Source organism: Pipistrellus kuhlii, unplaced genomic scaffold (genome assembly GCF_014108245.1).
Source record: "Pipistrellus kuhlii isolate mPipKuh1 unplaced genomic scaffold, mPipKuh1.p scaffold_m20_p_8, whole genome shotgun sequence".
In the NCBI taxonomy this organism is placed as follows: domain Eukaryota; kingdom Metazoa; phylum Chordata; class Mammalia; order Chiroptera; family Vespertilionidae; genus Pipistrellus; species Pipistrellus kuhlii.
The window spans coordinates 6,450,999-6,475,986 of NW_023425584.1; the positions used below are offsets into that span (position 1 = coordinate 6,450,999).

A 24,988-nucleotide genomic window follows, 5' to 3' on the forward strand; every position below is an offset into this window, starting at 1 on the left:
CCGGCTGGGACAAGGGTGGGGAGCAAGGAGCTGATGTATCCCTCTCCCCTCTCCCTTTCTCCCTCTCCCCTTACTTTCCTCCCTCCCTTCTACTCTCTCTGAAAATCAATGAAAAATATGTCTTCAGGTGAGGATTAATAACCAGAACATAAATCTCCACGTTCTGTCTTGCTAGCAGAACTCTAGTTTCATGGAGTGAAATAACACACCAAGCTCAGGAAATGATCTTGACTGATCTAAGCATATCATGGCAATCCTGTTTTTCCTTGTTTAGATATTCAAGTTTTCCAGCTTCCCTTGCAACTAGGATTGGCTTATGACCAATGAGACGTTGAGTTAATCTGGACCTTCAGGAAATTTTCCAGTCTGCTAGATTTCCTTGATCCTTTCTTTGAACCCAGGCCTACAAATAGCTTAAATTTGGGAGTTAGATATACATGGATAAGAATCTCAATTTTGTTCCCAAGCTATCCAGGGCAATTTCCTTATTTCTGCGGAACCTCACTTTTGTCACTTGTTAAATAGGCATAACTATGATAGAACAACGGAATAAGGGATAAACAATGAAGGTTTGAAAAGTTTACGGGGCCTATAGTAGGGCTCAATATATGAGACTCCTTATCTAATTAAATTATAGAAAACATCCCTGCCACGCCAATCAACACTCACAGTGGCACACAAACCCTGTGATTAGATGCCCTCCACCAAGTCATTCTGATTTAATGCTTAGCAGAAAGAACACATTTGTGATGGCATTTTTTTTCTTTTCAGAAGCCTCGTTGTTCGAGATAAAGAACCACATGTTATATAGATAATTGACAAATTTCCTTTACTTGTTTTTATATCCACGATTGTAAAAAAGCCAACAGTGCGAATGGCCACTTTGGTGAAAACACAGAGTTCAAATCTAGAAAGATTACATTCTTTGGACGGGTTTTATTCCCAGGATATCGAAGCCCTTGGCCATGACAGCAGTCACTGCTTCACACAGTAGCATACGGCCCATGTTCACCTTCAACACTTTTCCTGAGAAGACAGAAGAACAAAGATAGTAACTAATTTGTTTTTCTTTTTGAAAATTGTTATTAAAAGAATCTATGCTACTTCTGGACTTTACTGAGAAGTGAGTAGACCAACCCATAGATGCTTTGGGGTTTTAACAGAATCACCTTTACCTTAAACTACACAGACAATCCAAGAAATTAAGGTGTTTCTGCTCAAGAAGTCTGTTTTTATCTGATAATAAGACAACAGATACAAGATTTGAAATTCTTACAAGTGTAAATTTCATCTTTCCTTTTAAAATTTAGAGTTCTTTCCCAGGCCTCAAGGTCTTATCCTATTTAATAAAAGAGTAATATGCAAATCAACCGTCACTCTGCAACAAAATGCCGACACCCATAGCAGACGCTGGCGGTGGCAGTGTCCCGGCAATGCAAGCCTAGTGTCTGGGCCTCTGGCCAGAGGACTGGGTGCGGGCTGCGCGGAAGGTGGAGAGGACCCAGAAAAATGGATCTTTCCAGTTCCTGACACTTGTTTCATTCAGTTTGAAACAAGACAATGCTGAGCCCTATGGGTGCCCAGAGCCCTTTGCAGACTGGAAGCCCCCTGCCCGCAGTGCAGATATGGCCAGTGTGTCACCGCAGTGGGGGGTGTCCAGCGGGTGCACCACAGACATCAAATCACTGCCGCCATGGCCACCCCCCTCCCCACTACCAAGTAGTACAGTCCAAGGGGGCGACTCTTGAGGATTGAATGCCATGGCAGCTGATACAAACCACACTGGCGGGCAAGCTGGACCTGAGAGCCCAAGCCGAGTACCCGGGCTGCTGGGTGCCGTGGGCCGGGGCCCCGAGGAGGCCCCAGGACTGGCATCTTCCCAGAGGCTGCGCGGAAGGCGGGGAGGAGCTGGGTAAGGGACACCCCCCACCCCCACGTGCAAATTTTGTGCACCGGGCCTCTAGTGAAAGTATAAACTTAAATATCATGATAATGGTGAGATGTATTTTCTTCATAAAGTTTCAGTTCACAGGCATGAACCTCGGAAATATCTACTTGCTTTGTGACACATTAATTCACTCTACTTCATTAACTCTGTAACAAGACAGAGCAGAAAGCCTCAGGTAAAAAAATATATATAACCCCCCTACCCCCGCCCAAGGGCAGTTCTGCATTATCAAGTACCGTACCCCCAAAGACGTGTCCTGGAACCCTCAGTCACACTGAAATTATCTTATTCCTAGTGAATGGTCTTCTAATTGTTTTCTTTGGAGACTTATGGTTTCATGCCATGTGCCCGGGGTGAGAAAACTAGACTAATTTGGAAATAGGAGGAAGAATTCCATTTGTGCTTTTAGTAGAGCTAGTGCAATTTTGTCATTATACATGAAAACCAACTATACCCAATTCAAATAAATGCCTTTAGGTGTTCCTTCTGCAATGTGACCAGTGGAGCAGCACTTACCAGTTTGTCGATCTTTCTCTACACAATAGCAGCTATCGTAAAATTCAGTGAAAGTGGTTGCCAGCTCATAGATATAATCACAGAGAGTGTGGAGAAACAGGTCATCTAAAATCTTCTGCAGAATCTCAGGGAACCGTAGGATGCACCGGCCTAATTTCCACTCCTTCTCATGGTCCAAGGTGATCTCAGTCTCTCGAGCGGCTTTCTGGAGCATCTCTTCATCGATATTGGCCAGACGGGCAATAGACCTGGAAAATCAGGCAATACCCACCATCACCATTCCTCTGTTAAGCACATTCTCCTTCACATGAAAACACAGACTACGAAGTGACTGATATATATAAACACTGTCATTCAGTTTGAAACAAGACAATGCTGTACCCACAATTACCTGATTCTGGTGAAGGCATACAGCAAGTAAGCAGCTGTGTTTCCTCTGTCATCCAGCATTTTGTCAAAGGAGAAGATGTAGTCATTCAACCGGTTATGGGAGAGATCAGCATATTTGATACAGCCATAAGCAACAGACGTCTGAGCAGCCTTCAATTCCTCTGAGGTTAGAACCTTGTGGAGAAACAGAAACAACTTCACAGCTTACTGACCACTGCCCTTTGTACTATGTCTCATGGGCAGAAACGGGGATAGGGAGAATCTAATGCTGCTCCTGTATCATTAAACTGCGGAGCAACATGAGCCCAGCCATAAAGAAAATAATGAAAATACAACTCGTCAGCTATGTATAATAAAGAATGTTTCTATGAGAAACTTGATATATATAAAGTATGAGGTGTCAGTTTGAATATTTTTTCCAATGTATTAAGTATTGATAGATATGAAACTGAAAGCAATTATTAAGTTATGCCCACTTCATTCCATAAAGATTCTGAGGTAGTAGAGAGCAAACAAGATAGTAAAATAAAAACTAAAAAATTAGGGTCAAGTAATTAATTGAAATCAAAACAGTGTCAAAAGTAGGAGTAAGAAAAGCCCTAACCAGCTTGGCTCAGTGGATAGAGCATCGCTCTGCGGACTCAAGGGTCCTGAGTTTGATTCCAGTCAAGGGCATGTACCTTGTAGGCACATTCCTAGTAGTGGGTGTGCAGGAGGCAGCTGATTGATGTTTCTCTCTCACTGATGTTTCTAACTCTCTCTCCATCTCCCTTCCTCTGTAAAATATTAATAAAATATATAATTTTTTAAAAAATAAAAGGAAGAATTCATGCATTGTTTTGCCAATAGCTGGTCATACATTTTCTAACTTAATATATTTGTATTAATTTCATTGAAGAAGGGAGAGGGAGAGAGAGAATAGAAAAATCAATGATGAGAGAGAATCGCCTCCTGCATGGTCCTAAAACTGGGGATTGAGTTTGCAACCCCAGTGTGTCCTGACTGGGAATAAAAATATGACCTCCTGCCCCAGCTGGTTTGGCTCAGTGGATAGAGCCTTGGCCTATGGACTGAAGGGTCTCAGGTTCAATTCCAGTCAAGGGCATATGCCAGGGGTTTCAAGCTAATCCCCAGTAGGGGACATGCAGGAAGCAGCCGATCAATGATTCTCTCTGTCATCATTAATGTTTCTCTCTCGTTCTCTCCTCCTTCCCCTCCCTCCTTCCTCTCTCTCTCTTCCTTCCTCTCTGTAATCAATAAAAATAAATAAAAACTGGATAAATTAACTCGGAAGCTAGAAGACAATGGAACATTGTTTTTAACATGCTGAAAGCGCCCTGGTTGGTGTGGATCAGTGGTTGAGTGTCGTCCCGTGCACCAAAGATCATAGGTTGATTCTCAGTTGGGTCACATGTCTGAGTTGTGGGCTTGATCCCCAGTAGGGGGCATGCAGGAGGCAGGCCTATTGGTGTTTTTCTCTCTCCCCCCTCCTCTCTCAAAAAAAACATAAAAATAAAAATGCAATGCTGAAAGAACAGCTAGCAACTGGAATCCTATACCCAATAAAAACATCCAAACTAAAGGCAATATAAAGATGCTTTCAGACAACTCCTGACAAAATTTGTACCACATACACACACACATACACACATACACATACACACACACACTACTAAAAGGAGATCTTCTGAAGGAAATAATCCTAGATGAAAGTAAAAAAACTGCAGGAAGGAATAAAGTTCACAGGACAGCTAAATGTGTAGGTAAATATTAATAAACATTTCCGGTTTAAAACAAACACTGAGCAAAAAATTGAACAAACCCTTCACAGAAGAAAGTATGAGGTGACTGGAACAATCATATATTACGGGTGGAAGCTCCTAGGAAATTTTTAATAAATTAAAGCATAAGCCTCCCTGTTGTGTTGCCTATTCTGATGGCTCATCCGTGGCCTTGGGTGGTAGTCTGCTATGACTATTCTACAAACGCTCCCAGAGAAAGGAGCTCAGCAGATGTAGATTGGAGACTCAAACTGTCTCAGTCTGAATACCTTTCCCATCATTGGTTCAAAGCAATGACAGGGAAACTACCAATCAGAGGCAGAGATACTAGGCCACATTAACAAAGAAGAAAAGCCATGCTTTGTAAACGCCAAAACTGTATTTTCAAAATAAATGTTTAGCCAAAACCGGTTTGATTCAGTGGATAGAGCATCGGCCTGCGGTCTGAAAGGTCCCAGGTTCAATTCCGGTCAAGGGCATGTACGTTGGTTGCAGGCACATCCCCTGTGGGAGGTGTGCAGGAGGCAGCTGATTGATGTTTCTCTCTCATCTATGTTTCTAACTCTCTAAAAAAATCAATAAAACATATTTAAAATAAATAAATAAATAAATAAATAAATAAATAAATGTTCAGCAACTCATGAGACAAACTCACCATGCAATAAAGTCTGAGTAACAAAAGTCTGATGTAAATGGACTATCTTCACAGTTCTATCAATAAAACAAACAAAAATCACAACACAATGCATGGTACACCATATGCACATAGGCCTTGAATTACCTTGTCTCTTTCTTTTTCCTTCAATTTGTCCATGGATCGTTTTAGTCCTTCTTCCAAAAGGTCTATGAGGCGTACTGTTTCACCTGAACGTGTTTTAAACTTCTTCCTAAAAAAATTTATTGAAATTTCTAATTATATATAGTTTGAAACAGACCGATTCGGGTCAAGGACATGTACCTTGGTTGCAGGCACATCCCCAGTAGGGGGTGTGCAAGAGGCAGCTGATCCATGTCTCTCTCTCATCAATGTTTCTAACTCTCTATCCCTCTCTGTAAAAAAAAAAAAAAAAAAAAAAAGGATCTTCTTGTCCTTTAACACAGAATTAAAACACCTTTATTATCCCAGAAATACATGAAATACTGCCTGGCTTTCCTTATACCATCCCCTTGAGTGTCCAACAACTTGCAAATCTTGTCTGATGAAATGATACCCATTACAAAGCCCAGCCAAAGGGCTAAATGAAGTCTTCCTTAGCATCACCACTTTGCAAGAATTGGTCTTTTTTGTTGCTCCCTACCTGGGTAAATATGGCAGCCTTCCATATTTAAATATTTACACTAAAATGCTCAGAGATTCTGCCACCTATTTTTTTGGTGAGATTTTTCAGCTTTAAGACATTTTACAATAAATGCTTTATTATTTTATTTATCATCCTTCTGTTATTCCTTGGATGCCATTTTAAAATATATATATTTTATTGATTTTTTATAGAGAGGAAGGGAGAGAGATAGAGCTAGAAACGTCAATGAGAGAAAAACATCAACCAGCTGCCTCTTGCACACCCCCTACCAGGGATGTGCCCGCAACCAACGTACATGCCCTTGACCAGAATTGAACCTGGGACCTTTCAGTCCGCAGACCGATGCTCTACCGTGAGCCAAACCAGTTTCAGCTGGATGCCATTTATTGAGCACCTGCTGCACATTGCATCAGCTGGATGCTCCAAGATGTGTGCATAAAGGTCCCTAGAATGTGGCTTTTCCCTGAAGGAGCCTATCATCTGAAGCAGAGTGATTCTCTGTGGAGTTGGTGAAAATGGTTAGCCATCATTGAAATTCGTCTTCATTTTAATGGGCTAGCTGCCATAATAACATGATGCTGAGAGTGCAGAAATAGAAAACCACCACCACAAAAACTCCTTAGCCATTACCTAAGGAAGTTAAATGTCAAGATATATTTTGGTGATAAACATAAAAATAAAAGCAAATTTAATAATGTCCCTAACTATAGGAATAATCATCTAAATGTTCATCTAAACATTCAACAGTTAAAAAACTAAGATGCTATAAGCGATACTCAACTCACTGGTGAGTTTTTCAGCACCTTAGGGACCACGAGCATCATGAGGTCCCAGTCAGTGTTTTCTGATTCCAGAGATGTGCAGCTCTACAGAAGGTCCATACACTTTAATTAAACACCTTGCTGGTGATGCCTACAAAGCCTTTGATCTCCAGATAATCTACATCTAAAATAATACTTTGACACACCTACCTGCCTTTGATGTTAATTGGGGCTTTTGTACCCGGGCTAGTAAAGTATCTTGAGCCAGAGCTACTTCATGTGGTTATTGTAAGCATTACTGTCTTTGTTTAATGGTAGTATTTGGGCTGTCACCAAATCTAAAATGCCACAGATTTTAAAGACATATTAATTAAATAGCTAATGAATCTCTACTGAATGTAAAATGTTAAAATATTTTGTGCCTTGGAATTGATGAACACTGTATATAAATATTTGCTTGTATTTTTACCTTTTTATTTCATAAAAGTTAAGAGAATGGGGAGAAAGAACTGGATTACAGAAAAACTGAAAATATGGATATTAACAAATATTTTTGAGATAAGCACAAAAATGGAAACTGTGAACCTTAAAACTCAGACATTTACAAAATGCTTGAAATATATTGTTGAATATTTTGTTGGAAATCTAAGGAGGAACTGTGATAGGATTTACAATTTAGATGTGTGGGAATGAAAACTATTAATTCTATAGTTTGGTTTTCATTCAACTTTGTATAAATCCCCTAAAAGGTTACATTCTCTGGCAGTGATTAAGACATACGTACAAAATAGCTCAGCTGGGTTCACCATTAGTACATATGTAGACTTTAAAAAGTGTCGATTTTTAAAACTCTAACATGGTAATCAAATGAACTACAGCCTCTTCCAAAGAAATCTGGGCGGTCAGGTGTACCCTTACCCCCTTAGTTTCCCAGACTTACTTGTCTTCCCCCAGCACCACACCAAATCCAGCATGATACACCCGAGTTACTTTCGGGTCATACCAGCCAATCATCTGGCCAGCAGCAAATATTGTCTGGAAGTGTACAGCCTACAAAAGAACAGACATAGAAAATTATTTAGTAAACTTTCTAATAATAAAAAGATTTACAGCTCTTATGCTTGAAGATAAAGGTTTACAAAATTGAAATCACTCCCCACTCTTGCAAGGCAAATGTAATATATTAGTAAAAGCTATTTTTATTACCTCCATATGAGAAACGGTAAGAACAGGACTCCTAGACTTTCAATGTCCAAAGGTTTTTTAAAGCAACTGAATTTAGGGCAGGTTCATGCACACTAATTCCAATTAAATTTCTGCCACACACCACCATTTCAGATGGGAATGGTCTCTGCGAGTCAGAGAAGTAAGTTTCCTGTTTATGGAGACAAGCTTAAGAGCAGGGAAGTGGCCAAGTATGGCCAAACTCATGCCCTGTTTTTCCTATGTGACAAATGATGTTCTGAATGTTAGTCTCTGGGGAAAATTTGGTCAAGTGCCAAATGCCAAAAACCTCACCAGACCGTCTCATCTCTAATCAATGTAAGAACACATACGAATCTACAAACTCACTTGTCCACTGTCCACCACGTAGATAATCATATTTGCTTTTTCCTCAATTAGTCTTTGTTTAAGAGCAGCCAGGTCAGATGTATCATAGGTATAACCTCCATCTGATTTCACTATGGTTAAAGGTATGGAACATCCTGGGACGAATACAATCTTTCTCCCATCATCCACTTGCACAAATCCTAGAAGAATAATCTTTATTAATAATGTTAAAAGAACCCTGAAAGAATGCAAATGCTTACCCATTACAGGATATGTATAAGACATTATATGATTTTTTTTCTCTCCGTGACCTATGCATCTTGCAAAATGGCACTGTCAAGGTTGTCTGGCACCAGGGTATTTTCAGAGATATCCTGACCATTTCTGGGTTTACTCTACACTTGACTCCCAAACTCTTTGTAGAACACCTCACGGGAGCCACCTGCTCAGTAGATATAGCACATGTAAATCCATGCTATGTTTTCACGTGGGAGCTATAGCCTATCCTAGGACAGAGATGCAATTTCTATCTCCGCCTCTTAAAAAGTGTTGAAAGAACATAATGACAATACTAACAGCCATATTTGAGTGCTACAGAGTGCCAAATACTATGCTACGGCTTAGGTGCAAGAAATACTATAATTTTTGCTTTTTTAAAGTTTAAGAAATTAATGCTTGGTTAAATAAAGACACTATAAAATGGTGGCTAAATTTTGCCTCAGTGTGAATCTCAGACTTATCCCTTAGTAGAGGCCTGGTACACAGAATTGGTGTGTACGGCGGGGAACGGGGTGGTCCCTCAGCCCAGCCTGCACTCTCTCCAATCTGGGACCCCTCAGGGGATGTCTCACAATCCATTATTGCCGACTCCCAACTGCTTGCCTGCCTGCCAGCCTGATAGATGCCTAACTGCCCGCCCCAGTTGGTCCAGCAACCCCCAACTACCCTCCACTGCTGACCTGGTCACCTCCAACTGCCTTCCCCTGCCGGCCTTGTTGCCCCTAACTGCCTTCCCCCATTGGCCTGGTCCCCCACAACTACCTCCCCCCCCTCCCCCCCCCCCCGCCGGCCATCTTTGACCACTTGGGGGTGGCCATCTTGTGTGAGGGTCAATTTGCATATCACACCTTTATTATATAGGATTAGCCATGTGACCCAAGGAAGTTACTACATTCTCTATGCATCTTCTTATCATTAAAGAGTTTTAAAATTTTTATCCTTTTTTTTGAGAAACATCAGTTTGTTGTTCCACTTATTTAAACATTCATTGGTTGATTTTTGTATTTGCTTTTACAGGGAATCAAACCAGCAACATTGGAATATCAGTACCACTGTAACCAAATGAGCTAAAATTTTATGTTAAAAGTATGGCTCCAGGCCTGGCCGGGTAGCTCCATTGGTTAGAGCATTGTCCTGATACACCAAGATTATAGGTTCTATCCCTGGGCAGGGTGCATACAAGAGGCAACCAAAGAATGCATAAATAAGTGAAACAAGAAATCAATTTTTCACTTTCTCTCTAAAATCAATCAGTCAATAAATAAAAATTAAAAAAATAAATACATAAAAGTATGATCCCACCCTGGGCGGTGTGGCTCAGTTGGTTGAGCGTTGTCCCATGCACTGAAAGGTTGTCAATTCAATTTCTGGTCAGGGTACATACCCAGGTTGTGGGTTCAATCCCCACTTGGGGTGTGTAGAGGAGACAATCGATGTTTCTCTCTAAAATCCATTAGCCAAAAATGGAATAATTTGAGCATTACAAAAAATAATAAAGCAAGTGATTGAAAAATATAAAATATACTAAACCTCATTTATAATAATGCTAGGAACAACTCAGTTGTCATATCTAGAAGAGGCTAAGAAACTAATTTATTATTCTGAAAATTGATTTTTAAAAAACCAAGCATTTTACTGTCTTATATAAACTGTACATCAGAGTAACCAAAATTATGTGACAAAGTTCTGCACACGAGAAATTGCAGGTAACAAAGGAATGGCAGAACACCACCATTTTCCAACCTCTAATGTAGTAATGGATCAAAGCCATCATCATCAATAGCTCCTAAAACCACTGGGGAAAGTCCAGTGGGGAAATCTAAAGATAGATCAGGTGACAACACCTGAACCCCTGAATCCATCTTAGTATCACAAAAAGCCAACCAGACACTGTTTACATTCTTGCAAATAAAAGACAAAATAAGGAAGGAAAACACAAACCAGAATTTAACCAAGCCTCTTTTTTAAAATAGAGGGGAATTACGTTAAATAGCACCATATGGGAAATTCTGTAAAACAAATGGCTCAGTTTCTTCCAACAACAAAAGGAAAAAAAAGGAGGAAGAGATACCCATGGATTTACAGAACTTAAGATATATTTTAAACAAATGTAATGTTCAGACTCTGAAAAAAAGCTCCACAAAAACACAACACTTCATGATTTAAATAGATTATGAATCAATATGGGATATTTAAACTCTGATGAACCACTTAATAATATAAGAAATTATCATTAATTTCATGGAGTGATAATGGTACTGTGATTTTGGAGTGGGAGGAAGAGCCTGTTCATTTACTAGTAGACACATACCAAATTAGTTATGGGTGAAATATATGATGTAAGCAGTGAACAGACATAATAAGGTTGTCCTGTATTCATAATTATTGAGGTTGGGTAACAAATACATGGAGTGTAGGAGGAGGGGGCACTATAATAATCTCTCCATTTTAGCCTTTGCTAAATTTCCATAATGAGTTAAAATAAAAAAGGAGCACCTACCCTTATCTTCAAATTCCTTTACCACATCATTCATCCTATCTTGATAGAAGGACTCCCCCCTCTCTATTAAAGAGATATCCAATGCATCGTAGATTTTATTAAATTCTAGGGGAAAAAGTCACCAAAAGAAGAAAATGGTTAAGAATTTAAACAGAGAGGAAACATGCATCTTACAGTAAAATAACTTTATTGTTTAATTAAACCATTTGGAAGGAAGAAAAATATATTTAAAAATGTATGATTCAGAACATTATATACATACTGCCATTTGAAAATGTGGCAATATGATAAAACACACATCAAAATATTAACCAGTTGGTGGGACTATAGGTAATTTTTTTCTTTTTCCTGTCCATTATTACATTTTTCCTACAAAGAATATGTATAATACTTCTTGTGTAATTAAAAAAATTTTATTTTTAAAAAGTTAAATATGAACAAAAAAAAGAAAGGCTTTTCCTATTTGAAGATCAAATATTTACTCAATTTCCTTTTAGCTCTTCCTATTTGTACCATTTAATTGTCTGTCTAGCCAGGCATTAGTGACACAGTATTACTGACAGTAGCATTATAAAACATTTTACTATCTAGTGCTACGAAACAGCCATCATTAGTCTTCCTTCTCAAAGGTTTACTGGCTATTGGTGTTTGTTTATTCTTCAGAGTGACCTTTGCAATTACTTGTCAAGTTTGAAAACTTGAAATTGTCTTAAAATGACAAATGAATTTCTGCAAGTAGGGGACTTTGCATGATACTCCACTTAAACATTCTATTACATCTGCTGTGTATTTCTCTATTTCTCTTCATATCAGTCCTACACATCTCTGGATAAATTTATTCCCGTGTGTTATATATAGCTTTGGTTGCTACGTGAATAGGGGTCTTTTCTTTTTCCTTTCCACTTTCTTTCCTAATCAATCTTTTCTGATTTCTGAGAAAGTTAAATTTTCTACCTGCTTATCTACCTGCTTTAACTTGCTTTAAAAGTCTATTTGCCAGTCTTTGAAAGCTTAACATGCCATTTAAGATCAAATCTGAAGAAAGATTCAAGGCATCGACATGCAGCAGTCCTTGCTGAGTGAATGAACAAAGCCCAGAAACTCACCTTGGCGGGAGACATCGCAAATAAGCTTCCAACCTTTTATGATATCGGGATCTTTACTCTGGAGCAGAACTACACACTGGTACGCTCGCTTCTTAAATTCCTCCTCAGTATCAAATCTCTTTTTGGATTCCTGTATTTAAACAAAGAAAAATAAGATTTATAAAAAGAGCCAACCTCATATTCTAGATTGAGCATCTGTTCATTTCTAAAATAAAATAAAAAACAACCAAAAAAACAAAACCCACCAAAAAGCCAAAGAGTGAGGAAGTGGAAAGTTAGGAAACCAGAACAAGTGGTATATCTCAATAGTCAAGATTATTATTATAAACGAACATGTCAAAGACTGCTATTATTTCTTTTATGAAATCAGTTTACTTGAAAATACAAAATTCTCATCAGGGTACTAACTTTTCTAGTTCACAAAAGCCTACTTACACCAATGCTTTTGTGTTCCAGTGGAATAACAAAGAAGAGCTAGCAGGTAGGTCTAGTTTAACTGGACTCTATTTTCCATTTAGATGCGGTCCAGACCATATGTATTTTTAAATTGATTTCAGAGAGGAAAGGAGAGGGAGAGAGGGAAGGAGGAAGAGAGAGAGAGAGAGACAGACAGACAGACATCAATGATGACAGAGAATCATTGATCAGCTGCCTCCTGCATGTCCCCTATTGGGAATCGAGCCAACAACCTGGGCACGTGCCCTTGACCGGAATTGAACCCAGATCCCTTCAGTCCATAGGCTGACACTCTATCCACCGAGCCAAACAAGTTAGGGACTGCATATTTTTTAAAATTGAAAATAAAATTATTTTCACAGTTTTATTTTAATTTTAAAAGCAACACATGCTTACTGTAAAGAAAATAAATAATATATATAGGATATATATAGGATTAAATATATATATATTTAATATATTAATTCCCACCACAAACTAACCATTGATAACAAAACTTTGGTACATAATTCTAGACATTTCTTTGAAAATACACACCTATATATTTTAACAAAAACAGGAAATACAGGACTTTTCTTTTACTGTAGTTTTGAAATTTTAGCAATGTGGTATGAATATCTTCTTGCATTAATAGATTTGCCTCATTCAGAGCCCACTGACCATCAGGAGGCAAATCCTGTGTTGTGTCTGCCCCCTGGTGGTCAGTGCGCATCATAGCTACCAGCCTATAGTCTGGTCTCTTAGGCTTTTAGATATACAGATTACAAATAATGTAATACATTTATGGATAAATCAAAATATCAAAGAAGGTTGACCACAGTGATTGACTTAAAGGTAGGATTTATGGTGAACTTTAGAAAAAAAAGTTTTAATGCTTTTTAAAAGTTGATTTTAGAAAGATAGAAACATAAGTTGGCTGCCTCCTGCATGCGCCCTTACTGGGGAGCAAGCCCACAACCCAGGCGTGGACCCCAATGGGGAAATCAAAACAGTAAGTTCTTAGTACATGGGATGATGCCCAACCAAGCCACACAGACCAGGGCAGTGAAGTTGTCTTTTAAAAACTGTTCTTTCAGCCCTACCTGGTTTGGCTCAGTGGACAGAGCGTCTCAGGTTCAATTCCTGTCAAGGGCACATGCCTGGGTTTTAGGCTTGATCCCCAGTAGGGGATGTGTAGTAGGCAGCCAATCAATGATTCTCTCTCATCATTGATGTTTCTATCGCTCTTTCCCTCTCCCTTCCTCTTTGAAATCAATATATTTAAAAAAAGAAATAAATTTAAAAAACTAAAAACTTTTTTCATATACTTAATCACATTTTCAAAATATATAAAACTGAGAAAACAACAGCACCAAAAACATTTTAAATACTGGAAGAGGGTAGAAAAACATTTTAAATACTAAAATGTATTTTGGTTAACAAACTCCTAAATTCACTTAGTAGTAGGTAAAGTGGGAAAACTTAATTTTTAGTATACATCAATACAATAGCAGAGAATGTTTTAGGGGGCAGGAAGCTGCTTAGCAACTTTTACTCAGAACCACAGCAGCTTCAAATACCATTCTCAACTCCCTAAGGAAAATGAATAATTACGAGAAATGGTAAATACACAAATATAACAATAAATGATATCAAACCTTATAAAAGGCCTGCAGATCCCCAATAGGAGGTGAAACTGATAGGTAATCTGGAAATTTATCTTGCAGATGAGCGATGAGCATGCCAAACTGGGTTCCCCAATCTCCTATATGGTTTATTCTGATACCAAAGAACATAACATAATTTTGAAATGAGAAACATTAATATTTAGGTGCCCGTACATTCTGTAACACAGACTGCATAGAACAGGTCTCCAGGATTTGCTGAACGAATGAAGTCTCTACCAATGGTCTGCTATCTGCTTATTGTGTAGTTGACTGGGACAATGATAGTTGAGCCAATGTTGGTCATTACAATTTTATGGAAATAACTTTTCAACAATTATCTCAGTGTAATTTGTACCAGTGGTTCTCAAATGTCAATGGACAAAATTCTTCAAAAGATATGCCAATCCAATCACTTCTCATTTCTCACTGCTTTTTAACTAGTTTCAAACCACCACATCACGTCTTAACTGGATTATTACAATAGCCTTCTAACTTATTACTACAGTAATTGCTTCTTTGCTTGGCTTCTTCATGGAAGCCAGAGTAGTATTTAAGTAGATTAGAGACACACCTCATTCTATTATGCCATACTTTATTGCACTTCACAGAAGTTGCATTTTTTATTTACTTACTAGAGACCCAGTGCACGAAATTCATGCACGGGGAGTGTGTGTGTGTGTGTGTGTGTGTGTGTGTGTGTGTATGTGTGTGTGGGGTCTGCATGTCCCTTAGCCCGGCCTATGCCCTCTTGAAATTTGGGACCCCTCAGGGGATGCCCAACTGCCAGTTTATGCCTGATCCTTATAGTCGGACATCTGGCAGTTGGACATGCCTCTCACAATCCAGGACTCCTCACTCCTTACCACTGCCTGCTTGCTCCTTACTGCTTGGCTCGCTGATCTTGAGCACTGCCTCAGAGGTGGGAGAGGCTCCTCCCACCATTGCTGTACTCACCAGCCATGAGCCTGGCTTCTGACTGAGTGGCACTCCCGCTGACCACCAGGGGAAGCTCCTATGTTGAACGCCTGCCCCCTCGTGGTCAGTGAGCATCATAGTGACCAGTCATTCAGTCAGCCATAACGGTTGCTTATATATATATATATATATATATATATATATATATATATATATATATGTGTGTGTGTGTGTGTGTGTGTGTGTGTTTGTGTGTATATGTATATATACAGATTTTTTTTTATTTTTTTTGCCCCCCTCCCTCCCTCCCACACATCCCCTCCCTCCCCAGCATTTTATGTCCATTGGTTGTACTTATATGCATGTATACAAGTCCTTCGGTTGATCTATTATCTCCCCCAGATCCTCCTCCCCTCCCCGCTGTATTTTTTTTTTTTTTTTTTTTTTTTTCTTAGAGAGTGAAAGGGAAGGGGAGAGGCATAGACAGAAACATCAAAGTTAGACAAACAGATTGGTTGCTGGGGATTGGGCCTGAAACCAGAATCAAACCCATGACCCTTTAGTCCATGGGGTGACGGTCTATCCACTGAGCCAACCCGGCTAGGGTGAAGTTGCATTTTTTAAAAATCAAAGGCAAGACCCTCCACCAGCAGAAAGATTCTGAACAGCTTTAGTGTGGTACTCGCTCCATTGTGGTGGGTCTGGAACTGAACCTGCAGTATCTCCAAGGTATGTCTATACTTGGTTCTACTAATTAAGGCTCTCCAGTGGCTTCCTATTATACTTAGGAATAAAAATCCCAATTTCCTGCCATAGCCCTCAAGTCCCTTGCCTACCTCTCCTCATATTAGAATATAAACCCCTAGAATACGGCACTCAAGAAATACTTGTGGAATGAACCTTTCCTTGGTTCACCCACAGTTATTAGTTCAGAGGAGAGGCCCAGGACATAGTTTTTTAAAAGCCTACTGGTGATTAAGAGCAGAACCACACTCATGAAACACTGATATAGTCAAAAGTTCTTTCTCAAATGACATTGTCATTTTCTATAGAACACTCTAAAGACAAAAGTATATACCTTAGCACATCATATCCTGCAAATTCAAAGAGGCGGCACATGCTCTCTCCTATGATAGTTGACCTGAGATGACCTACGTGCATCTCTTTGGCTATGTTGGGAGAGGAAAAGTCAACTACAACCTGGAATAGAAAATAAAAAGAGAAATTTTTATAGATAACAATGTTGTACTATAATCATGTAATGTGATAAATACAGAGGCAATCATATCACAACATATAAATAAATCAAAGTAACATATACACATTACATCTGCACGTTATGTATCAAATACGTTCAATAAAATAAATTTTTAAATGGGACAGAAACATTTTATTCTGCTAACACATTCATTAGTAATATGTAATAACAAACTCAGACTTAAATAATAGCTTGGCTGTACTTCAACTGCGATGTTTTTCTGATGAATTTACTTGGCCATAATTAATTGAAAAAGAATGAAATTCGTTTATACAAATTATCTATGCTTGTTTCCTCAAAAACATCAGCTGGCTACTTCAAATGCCTTATAAAATAAAGTAAAAAGAAAAATCATGTAGTAAGCAAGATCCAGGAAAAAGCTATGCTGTAGTTATGGTCATAATCTCACATATTAATGATGAAATCTCAATGAGAAAAGCCATTCCCAGTTACAGCACTTTTCATATAGTCTTAAGTATTACATTAGTATATCAACTAAAATTGTTCATATACCTTTTTGTTCTCTCCAAGGGCAGGTAGTTGAACACCATTCACTAGGAGATTGGTCAACTGTTTTGATACAAAGTTCTTTCTTAAGTGGACATTAATAAAACCTAATGAACAGTAGAGAGGAGAAAAAAAAATCAGACAGCCTCCTATCTTTAAGAACTGCTTTCTTCCAAAGACCTTCTTGATTTCACTTATGCTGGCTCCACAGAGCTAAACTGGCTTTGGCAAAGCTCTTAAGGGTTCTAGGACCAATTGGGGCCTTGACTTGAGGCCCCTTGTCAGCTCCGTTTAAGCACTCATTCCAGACCTTCCCACTGTCCTGAGAGCTGACTTAATTCAGGGCCCCTTCACTCTCAGCAAATGATCTGTTCACCTCATAACAAAAAATATACAGTCTTTTCGCCATAGACTTATCTGCCATTATCTATCTTTTTGCTGAAGAAAAACTGAATCAGAGAGGTAAAGGAACTTCACCTAAGATCAGGCAGCTAAGTCTAGACTAAAACCCCAGTTTCCTAACCCTCAGTCCAAGGTGCTTTCCCATCTTGTTCAGTATACAAGTCTTAATCCCACATTTATATTTAACAATGGTTTTCATTTTTATTCCAAAAAAGGGCTCAGCATCAATACAACTACTTAAGGAGGGTAACACTGTCATACCAGGACCAGCAATTTCAACTTTTTCAATACATTCATTGTCTGGGAGGTGTTTGGTAATGTTTTCGGCAATTTCTCTTGGATTAACTCTCTGTTCCTTGGCTTTGAGCATCTACAATATAATACAAAACGATTTCATTATACTAGTTTCAGCAAGTTACTCAGAAATGCACAACTGACAAAGCATTAGATGCATTTGACACATAGACCAATCAAAAGGCAGAAGTGGAGAAATCCAATGACCTTGTATATGGACAGATTAAAGCATCAAGCATCAATAATCTCAAGAGGAATACAAAGTGCCCAAACCACATGATCTCCACTTCAGAATGAGTTGCCACACATCTGTAACATTTTTACAAAGACTTTATTACTGTTTCCAAGGTATTTACATTTCTAATTTTCAAATCCCGAGTGTTCCAATATGCAGACTTGGGTAATTACAACAACCCTTATAATCTTGACCCCAACGAAGACACACATTGTTGGAGGGGGGAGAGGGGATCTGAACTCTTTAGCTGAACTCTTTCTATTCAACAAAGAAAGGAAAGCAAAAAGTCCCAAAGTTGGGCAATTAACCACAAACGCATTAGACAAGCTGTTAAAAACAGGGAATTCTGACTGGACATGAAATCCATCAGCACGCCTCAAAGCCACCACAGGTGCATCAAATATTGGATGGAAATGCTGGGTGATAAATGGCTAACTTTTACTCTCTCATCCTCTAACACTCACCAGACACACACAGCAACCCCGGCTGCAACAGGAAAGAAGTACAAAAACAGAACAGTACCTACTATTGCCCTTAAATACTGGGAATACTTGTAAAAAAATTTTTTTTAATTAAAAAAAATCCCTTTTCTCAAGTTGTTCAGAATTGTGGGAAATGTTATTTTCATTGAGGAAACAAAAATGTACTATTATTTATACAGAAGGTAATGAGGAAGCTAACGTGTAAGAAAATCACACCACCCAGAGTGCTCCATCATGCACTGTCGCACTCACCTGAGAGATACCCATAGCGCTGTTACACTGATAGTCCCCGAACTTGGGCTGCTGACTTGGTGTCACTAGTAGAGGAGGGTTTTCCAAATCTGGATACGCAGCCTTAATGGCACAGCCAAAGACCTCTTGTAGGCGGCGATTGATGTTAATCATATTTTTAGTTGGTCTGTTCCTTTCTGCTTGAAGACTCTGGGGATTAAAAAAAAATAATAATAAAATAAAAATATGTCAATAAAATATTAAATTGTCATATAAAATTTTCCTAAATATCTAGAGAAAGCTTCAAATTTTTTGTGAAGACCAAAGATAACACACACTCACAATGCAGTGCTCTCTGATCTGGGGTACACTAGGAAACGTAACAGGACAAGTCTATCCCACAGAATATGTAAGACAGAAACAGGAAATGCCCCAAGTTCTCTTTCTATAGTTATTTTATCAGAACAGAAATTGAGAAAAGGGAGTATGAAGAGCTGACCAAATCTTCTTCTTTGCTTCTCTAGAGTTCTGGAAAAATAGTATAGAATTTGACATATATCAAATGCTAGAAGTAAAAACTCTATGGGCAAAAACAAGTAAAAAACAAAACAAAACAAAACAACTTTATAGCCGAAACCAGTTTGGCTCAGTGGATAGAGCACATGTGTCAAACACAAGGCCCTCGGGCCAAATCCGTCCCGCCAGGCCTTGCAATGTGGCCCGCACCGCGCTGTCATCACTGCACTCCGCTGCGTTTCCATCACAATGACAGTTTATGACTGTTCAGTAAACCATTCGGCCCGTGATTTAGGCTGGATTTTAGATTTTGGCCCCTTCTCTGATTGAGTTAGACACCCCTAGGATAGAGTGTCGGCCTGCGGACTGAGGAGTCCCAGGTTCGATTCCAGTTAAGGACATGTACCTTGGTTGTGGGCACATCCCCAGTGGGGGTGTGTGGGAGGCAGCTGATCGATGATTCTCTCTCATCAATGTTTCTAACTCTCTGTCCCTCTCTCTTCCTTTCTGTAAAAAAAAAAAAAAAAAAAAAAAAAAAAAAAAAAAAAAAAAAAAAAAAAATCAATAAAACATATAAAAAACAACTAATATGTTGTACACTTGAAACTAATACAAAATAATATAAAATTGTAAACTGTAATGAAAAAATAATAATAGTAAGAAAAGGTATTCATGTTTTCTCTTAATTAAAATGGTGACCTCTTTCAGGCATGAAATGATAGGTAATATCTAAATATCAGAAAAACAGGCTGTTTTGTCTTACTGGTAAATAATCCCATGTTGGACTACTCCTACTTTCTTTCTCTCATTTTCTATGAAGTGGGATACCTTAATTTAAGATGGTATATAATTAGTTACCTCTATTACTACACTTATCACACCTTCTCAGAATTATGTGTCTCCATTACCAGACCCCTGGAGGCAGGAAAAATCATTATTCATGGCACCGTCCCTGACACCTAGCACTGTAGCTGCTGTGCAACAGGTAAAAAAATAGTGCCTGAACTCATATGCTTTCAATAGAATACAAATAAATGTTGCCCACACACTAGTCACAATTTTATGTTTATCAAAATATCAATGATGGCAGTAATAATGGCAAAAATAACAAAAGCTATGACTTGAGTAGCACTGTGGCAAGAAATGAGCCTAGCCTGGCCTGTGTTGGTCACTGGTTGAGCACTGACCTATGAATCAGGAGGTCACGGTTCAATTCCCAGTCAGGACTCATGCCTGGGTTGTAGGCTTGATCCCCTACAGGGGGTGTGCAGGAGGCAGCTGATTAACCCTTTGCACTCCGAACCATTCTGGACATTGGCTACCAGCTACTCGACGCTACTTTGCAGCGGAAACTCAATTCCCCGTAATCACTAATAAACTGCAATGTCCCCTGAGAGGGGACATCCGAGTGATATGCTAGTGCAAAGGGTTAATGATTCTCCCATCATTGATGTTTCTCTCTTTCCCCCTCTCCCTTCTTCTCTGAAATCAATAAAAACTTTTAAAACATGAGACTTCATCTTAAAGCAGATAAGGACAGCTTAAGCACATGTGTCAAACACAAGGCCCGTGGGCCAAATCTGTCCAGCCAGGCCTTGCAATGTGGCCCGCACCGCGCTGTCATCACTGCACTCCGCTGCGTTTCCATCACAATGACAGTTTATGACTGTTCAGTAAACCATTCGGCCCGCGATTTAGGCTGGATTTTAGATTTTGGCCCCTTCTCTGATTGAGTTCGACACCCCTAGCTTAAAGGGAAGGGGATAAGGAAGCGTTGCAGCTGCTGAGTTAAGGAAAACAACGGTGAAATGCCTCGGAGGTAAACCATCCGATATGTGTTCCTAAGTCAGAGCACATGGCCAGAGTGCTCCAGGAATAGACGGTAGAGTGAATGGACGTCCCACACAGTATTTTTTTCCTTCTGTGGCTTGCTATTTTCTGTTGTGGACCTTATGTTCAGCTCAGGAGCTGTTACTCAGTAGACCAAAGTATCTGTGAAAGAACCACCGCGCCACCCACGTTACACTGGCACATTCTCATTCATACACACCAGAGCTAATCTGTATCAGTGACATGTGTATTAGAATAAATACACTGTACATCCTTTGTATCTTTTACATAGCCATGAGCACATATTAGGCACTTAATAATACTTTTGAACTAAAAAAAAAAAATACAATAGAGAAATGAGTATAAGTGTGGAAAGAATGAGGTAATCAGAAAGGTAAGGTATTTTGGGGAAGATTTCATGGATAAGAAATTTAGAAGGCTGAAAGATAAAGCTATTTGAAGCAGAACAGAACACACAGAGGCAATAAAAGATTTCATGGGAGTAGGGCAGGCAGAGTCTGAGATGAATAAATGAGACGACTTTGGAAAAAGGACTGTGCCAGTCAGCCCGGCTGAGAGTAGTACACACGCAGGAGAACAAGCATGAGAGTGAGGTCATCCCCTAGGATGTGTCATCAGCAGACCTGAAAGGCTGGCCAAACGATTAAACCCAACATAAGCAAGTTCAACTTTCTGACAAAACTGATAGACACTATTAGATTGTGAGGTCATTAAATAACAAATACAGCACAAGCTTCATGGAAAAAAAAAATTGTTTGGAAATATTAAGTGGAAAAGGAACCCAACCACTATGACACTATAAAATATAAAAATAGCCGAGACCGGTTTAGCTCAATGGATAGAGCGTCGGCTTGGGGACTGACGGGACCCGGGTTCAATTCAGGTATAGGGCATGTACCTTGGTTGCGGGAATATCCCCAGCAGGGGGTGTGCAAGAGGCAACTGATCGATGACTCTCTCTCATCAATGTTTCTAACTCTCTCTCTCTCTCCCTTCCTCTCTGTACAAAATCAATAAAATATATTAAAAAATATATATATAAATACATAAAATAGTAAAATAACCAACTTTGGGCAGAAGAGGACTGAGGCTGTATTTTGAAATATTTCCCATTGATTGAGGCACGTATTTAAAATTTAAAAAGTATTCTGTTAAAAAAGGCACAGCCATAAACTGTTAAGAAATAATGTCTTCCTAGACAGAGTGGATAGTGTCGTCCTGTGGACTGAAGGGTCCCAAGTTCAATTCCGGTCAAGGGCACATGCCCGGGTTATGGGATAGATCCCCAGGAGGGGGCAAGCAGGAGGCAGCCAATCTATGATTCTCTCTCATCATTGATTTTTCTATATCTCTCCCTCTCTCTTCCTCTCTGAAATCAGTAAAAATACATTTAAAAAAATGTCTCAAAAAGAAAAAAGTCTCAACCCCACCTTGAAGCTGGCCAAACAATCAGTATGATGACACACTTTTAGGAGCCCCGGAGGACAGTGCAGCACCGCCTTCTCCATCACCCGCACCAGTGACTCAACCCTAACCTGTCTACGGCAGGGGAAGAGCAAGCAGGGTTTCTTTCCTCCTTTGTCCACATTCCTCAAGGTCAACTCTCCGAATGGGCATTAACAACAAGTTCTAAAGAGAGGCGATAATTCCAACTGCAGAATGAAACCAGAACCGGGGGACTCACCCTCCGAAGGATATTCAGTCGATACTTTAACTTTAAATTTTCTTCGCGCAACAGCTCCAAATTTGGAGAAGCTTCCAAACAGCCACCGTTCTTCAGCCGATCGATTTCAGCTGTCAGGGACTTGATCTCTCTTTCCTATAAAAGAAAAGGCACTTTGTTCTATGACGGATGGCCTCCGTGATGTAGTAAACCGGATCATAAACTTTCTTCCTCCGTCCCCCTGTCCACAGGGCAGGGCAGAGATGATAGGGACGAAGGACTTTCCCTTTGATAAGTTCGGACTGCCCTTCCTCAAGCTCTTCGATGACACTGTGATCCTTGACAATACGGGAAAATTGTGTTGTGAAAGGAAAATACGAGTGTTAAGCACACAATGGGATAAGCCTCATATCCCAGGTTTCTTTCTTTGGCCCAAGTGTTTGCCTTTGACCCTTTCTGGGACAAAATGATCTTCCCATCTCCCTCTCCCCCCCCCCCACGCCCCCTTTTCTTTCCAGTGTCTTAGATCCCAGACCAGGCTTTTTACGCTAAAATCTAAAATCAAAGACATGCCAATTCACAAGGAAGTAAAGCTTCCAACCTAACTGCTGTTACGGAGGGGGAGAGACGTCCTTGAAATGTAAGAATGTTTACCAGGACATAACTACAACTAACTCTCCCCCACCATAAATAAGCACACATTACCTCCCAGGCGCTGAGCTAAACACTTCCGAAATTACATCTAAGATCCTTACCACCGCCAGCGAAGCAGCGCTCACACCGCCACGCTGACCCGGAGCAGCCGACCTGCCCGTTTCCTTGACCAGCGTGAGCTCTGGGAACTGCAGAGCGAGGGCTTATAAACCAATCCCCTGGACGCGGTGAGTATTTAACTTAAACTGCTTTCCTCCCACCCCACCGCCCTCCCCGGGCACCAAAGTTCATGCAACTGCACAACTTTCGCTTTTGCTATTCGCTTGTGGCTGTGCAGGCGGCGAGCCAAGTCCCTGGGCTTTTCAGAATTCCCCTTGCTCAGCATCACGGAGCGGACGGAGGTTGAGCTGCAACCCCGGGCCCATGGCTCCACGCTCACCCCCTTCCCTCCGCGCCCGCGCCCCGCAGCCCCTAAAACCGCGCGCGTGTGCGTGGCATGAACTCGCCGGGCTCCAGCCCAGCGGGAGGTGCTGGTCTGGGGATGGAGGGTGCACGGGAGGCCGGGACCCTCGGCTCCGCTGCACCCCAGTCTCCGGGCCCTGGGACGATGGGTTCTTTCTCTCCACCCCCGGGAGAGGGGGTCCGCCAACACCCGCCCGGGTCCTGGGACCCCCGGCGCGCGGCTGAGGGGCCCCGGACAGGCCCTGCCTCTCGGCCACCGCCTCCGGGACGCCAGGGCGGGAGCCGGGCCCGGCCCCTCCCCTCCCCTCCCCGCCTTCCCCCGGGGCCCAGCCGCCCGACCTGCTGCTGCAGCCGCGCGGAGCACTGAGCCACCAGCCCGTCCATCCTCCCGCCGGCGGTTCACGCCACAAGTAGCCGGAAGCGGAAACAGCCGGCACTTCCCGGAAGCGGAAGTGCGCCCCGCCCCGCGGGCTCGAGGCTGACCGGGCGCCGCGGCCTCTGCTGCCCCCTGGCGGGATCCAGGACGCACTGCGGGGAGAAGCCGTGGGAAGTGGGGCTGCGGTCCTGAGATTGGGGCCGGAGCTGCTCTGTGTGCTGGGACGGACTTAACGGTGGTCAGAGGCGGCGCTTACCTACAGCTTCTGTCTCTCAAAGGCTTCAGTTTACCCGTCTGTGAAATGGGCACAGGACTCAGCGATCTGTTTATGTACTCACCAAGCATTTATTGTGCATTCAAAATGCCCTGCACTATTCCAGGCGCCGGAACTCAAGCTGGAAATAAGTCAGACAGCTCCCCATTCTCATGGAGGTTGCTTTCTTAGAGGCAGGAAGCACAAGGATTGCCTGTGGGCACTCTTGACTCGGTTCACCAGGCACACTACAAATAGAGCCAGGATGCAGCTGACCTCTGGGGCCAATGACAATTGCAAAAGATTTGAGTTGAATTAAATTTTTGTCTTTTAAAAAAGAGCCCTAACCGGTTTGGCTTAGTGCATAGAGTGTCGGCCTATGGACTCAAGGGTCCCAGGTTCTATTCTGGTCAGGGGCAGGTACCTTTGGTTGGGGGCAAGTACTTAGTGAGGGGTGTGCAGAAGGCAGCTGCTTGATGTTTCTCTCTCATCGATGTTTCTAGTTCTCTATCCCTCTCTATAAAAAAAAATCAATAAAATATATTTTTTTAAAAAGAAAAGAAAAAGGTGACAGGTTTTACTTTGGGTGGTGGGCACACGGTGCAATAAACAGATTGTGTAACATAGAAACCCTCACCTGAAACCTGTATGTTC

General features: G+C 40.8%; 1 protein-coding gene across 8 annotated transcripts; it reads right to left on the reverse strand.

The window, feature by feature from the left end:
• Nucleotides 1-808: 808 nt before the first annotated feature.
• Nucleotides 809-24,147, reverse strand: RARS1 (arginyl-tRNA synthetase 1). Of its 8 annotated transcripts, XM_036424559.2 has the most exons (16): nt 23,295-23,419; nt 22,611-22,745; nt 18,896-19,087; nt 18,581-18,769; nt 17,579-17,687; nt 16,922-17,022; nt 16,229-16,350; nt 14,227-14,347; nt 12,134-12,263; nt 11,028-11,132; nt 8,270-8,448; nt 7,638-7,747; nt 5,417-5,522; nt 2,856-3,028; nt 2,465-2,712; nt 809-1,026 (listed from the first exon to the last, which is right to left on the reverse strand). In XM_036424559.2, exons 4-16 carry the CDS (start codon nt 18,731-18,733, stop codon nt 917-919), a joined length of 1,767 nt encoding a protein of 588 aa, XP_036280452.1. In that variant the 5' UTR covers nt 18,734-18,769; nt 18,896-19,087; nt 22,611-22,745; nt 23,295-23,419; the 3' UTR covers nt 809-916. The 8 variants fall into 8 exon arrangements, with proteins under 8 accessions (XP_036280452.1, XP_036280449.1, XP_036280450.1 ...); XM_036424556.2 differs by lacking the exons at nt 18,896-19,087; nt 23,295-23,419 and adding an exon at nt 24,045-24,147; XM_036424557.2 differs by lacking the exons at nt 18,896-19,087; nt 23,295-23,419 and adding an exon at nt 24,045-24,089 and having other exon boundaries at nt 2,856-3,033; nt 5,422-5,522.
• Nucleotides 24,148-24,988: the final 841 nt, after the last annotated feature.

Bases quoted from the DNA above. Each gene is read 5' to 3' on its own strand.
- RARS1 (XM_036424556.2), bottom strand. From the start codon at position 24,089: ATGGACGGGCTGGTGGCTCAGTGCTCCGCGCGGCTGCAGCAGCAG. The intron at 3,029-5,416 runs GTAATTCAAGGC...TTTCTCCACAAG, and splicing joins AGGAAAAAGAAAGAGACAAG to GTTCTAACCTCAGAGGAATT. The intron at 1,027-2,464 runs GTAAGTGCTGCT...CTGTCTTCTCAG, and splicing joins AGAGAAAGATCGACAAACTG to GAAAAGTGTTGAAGGTGAAC.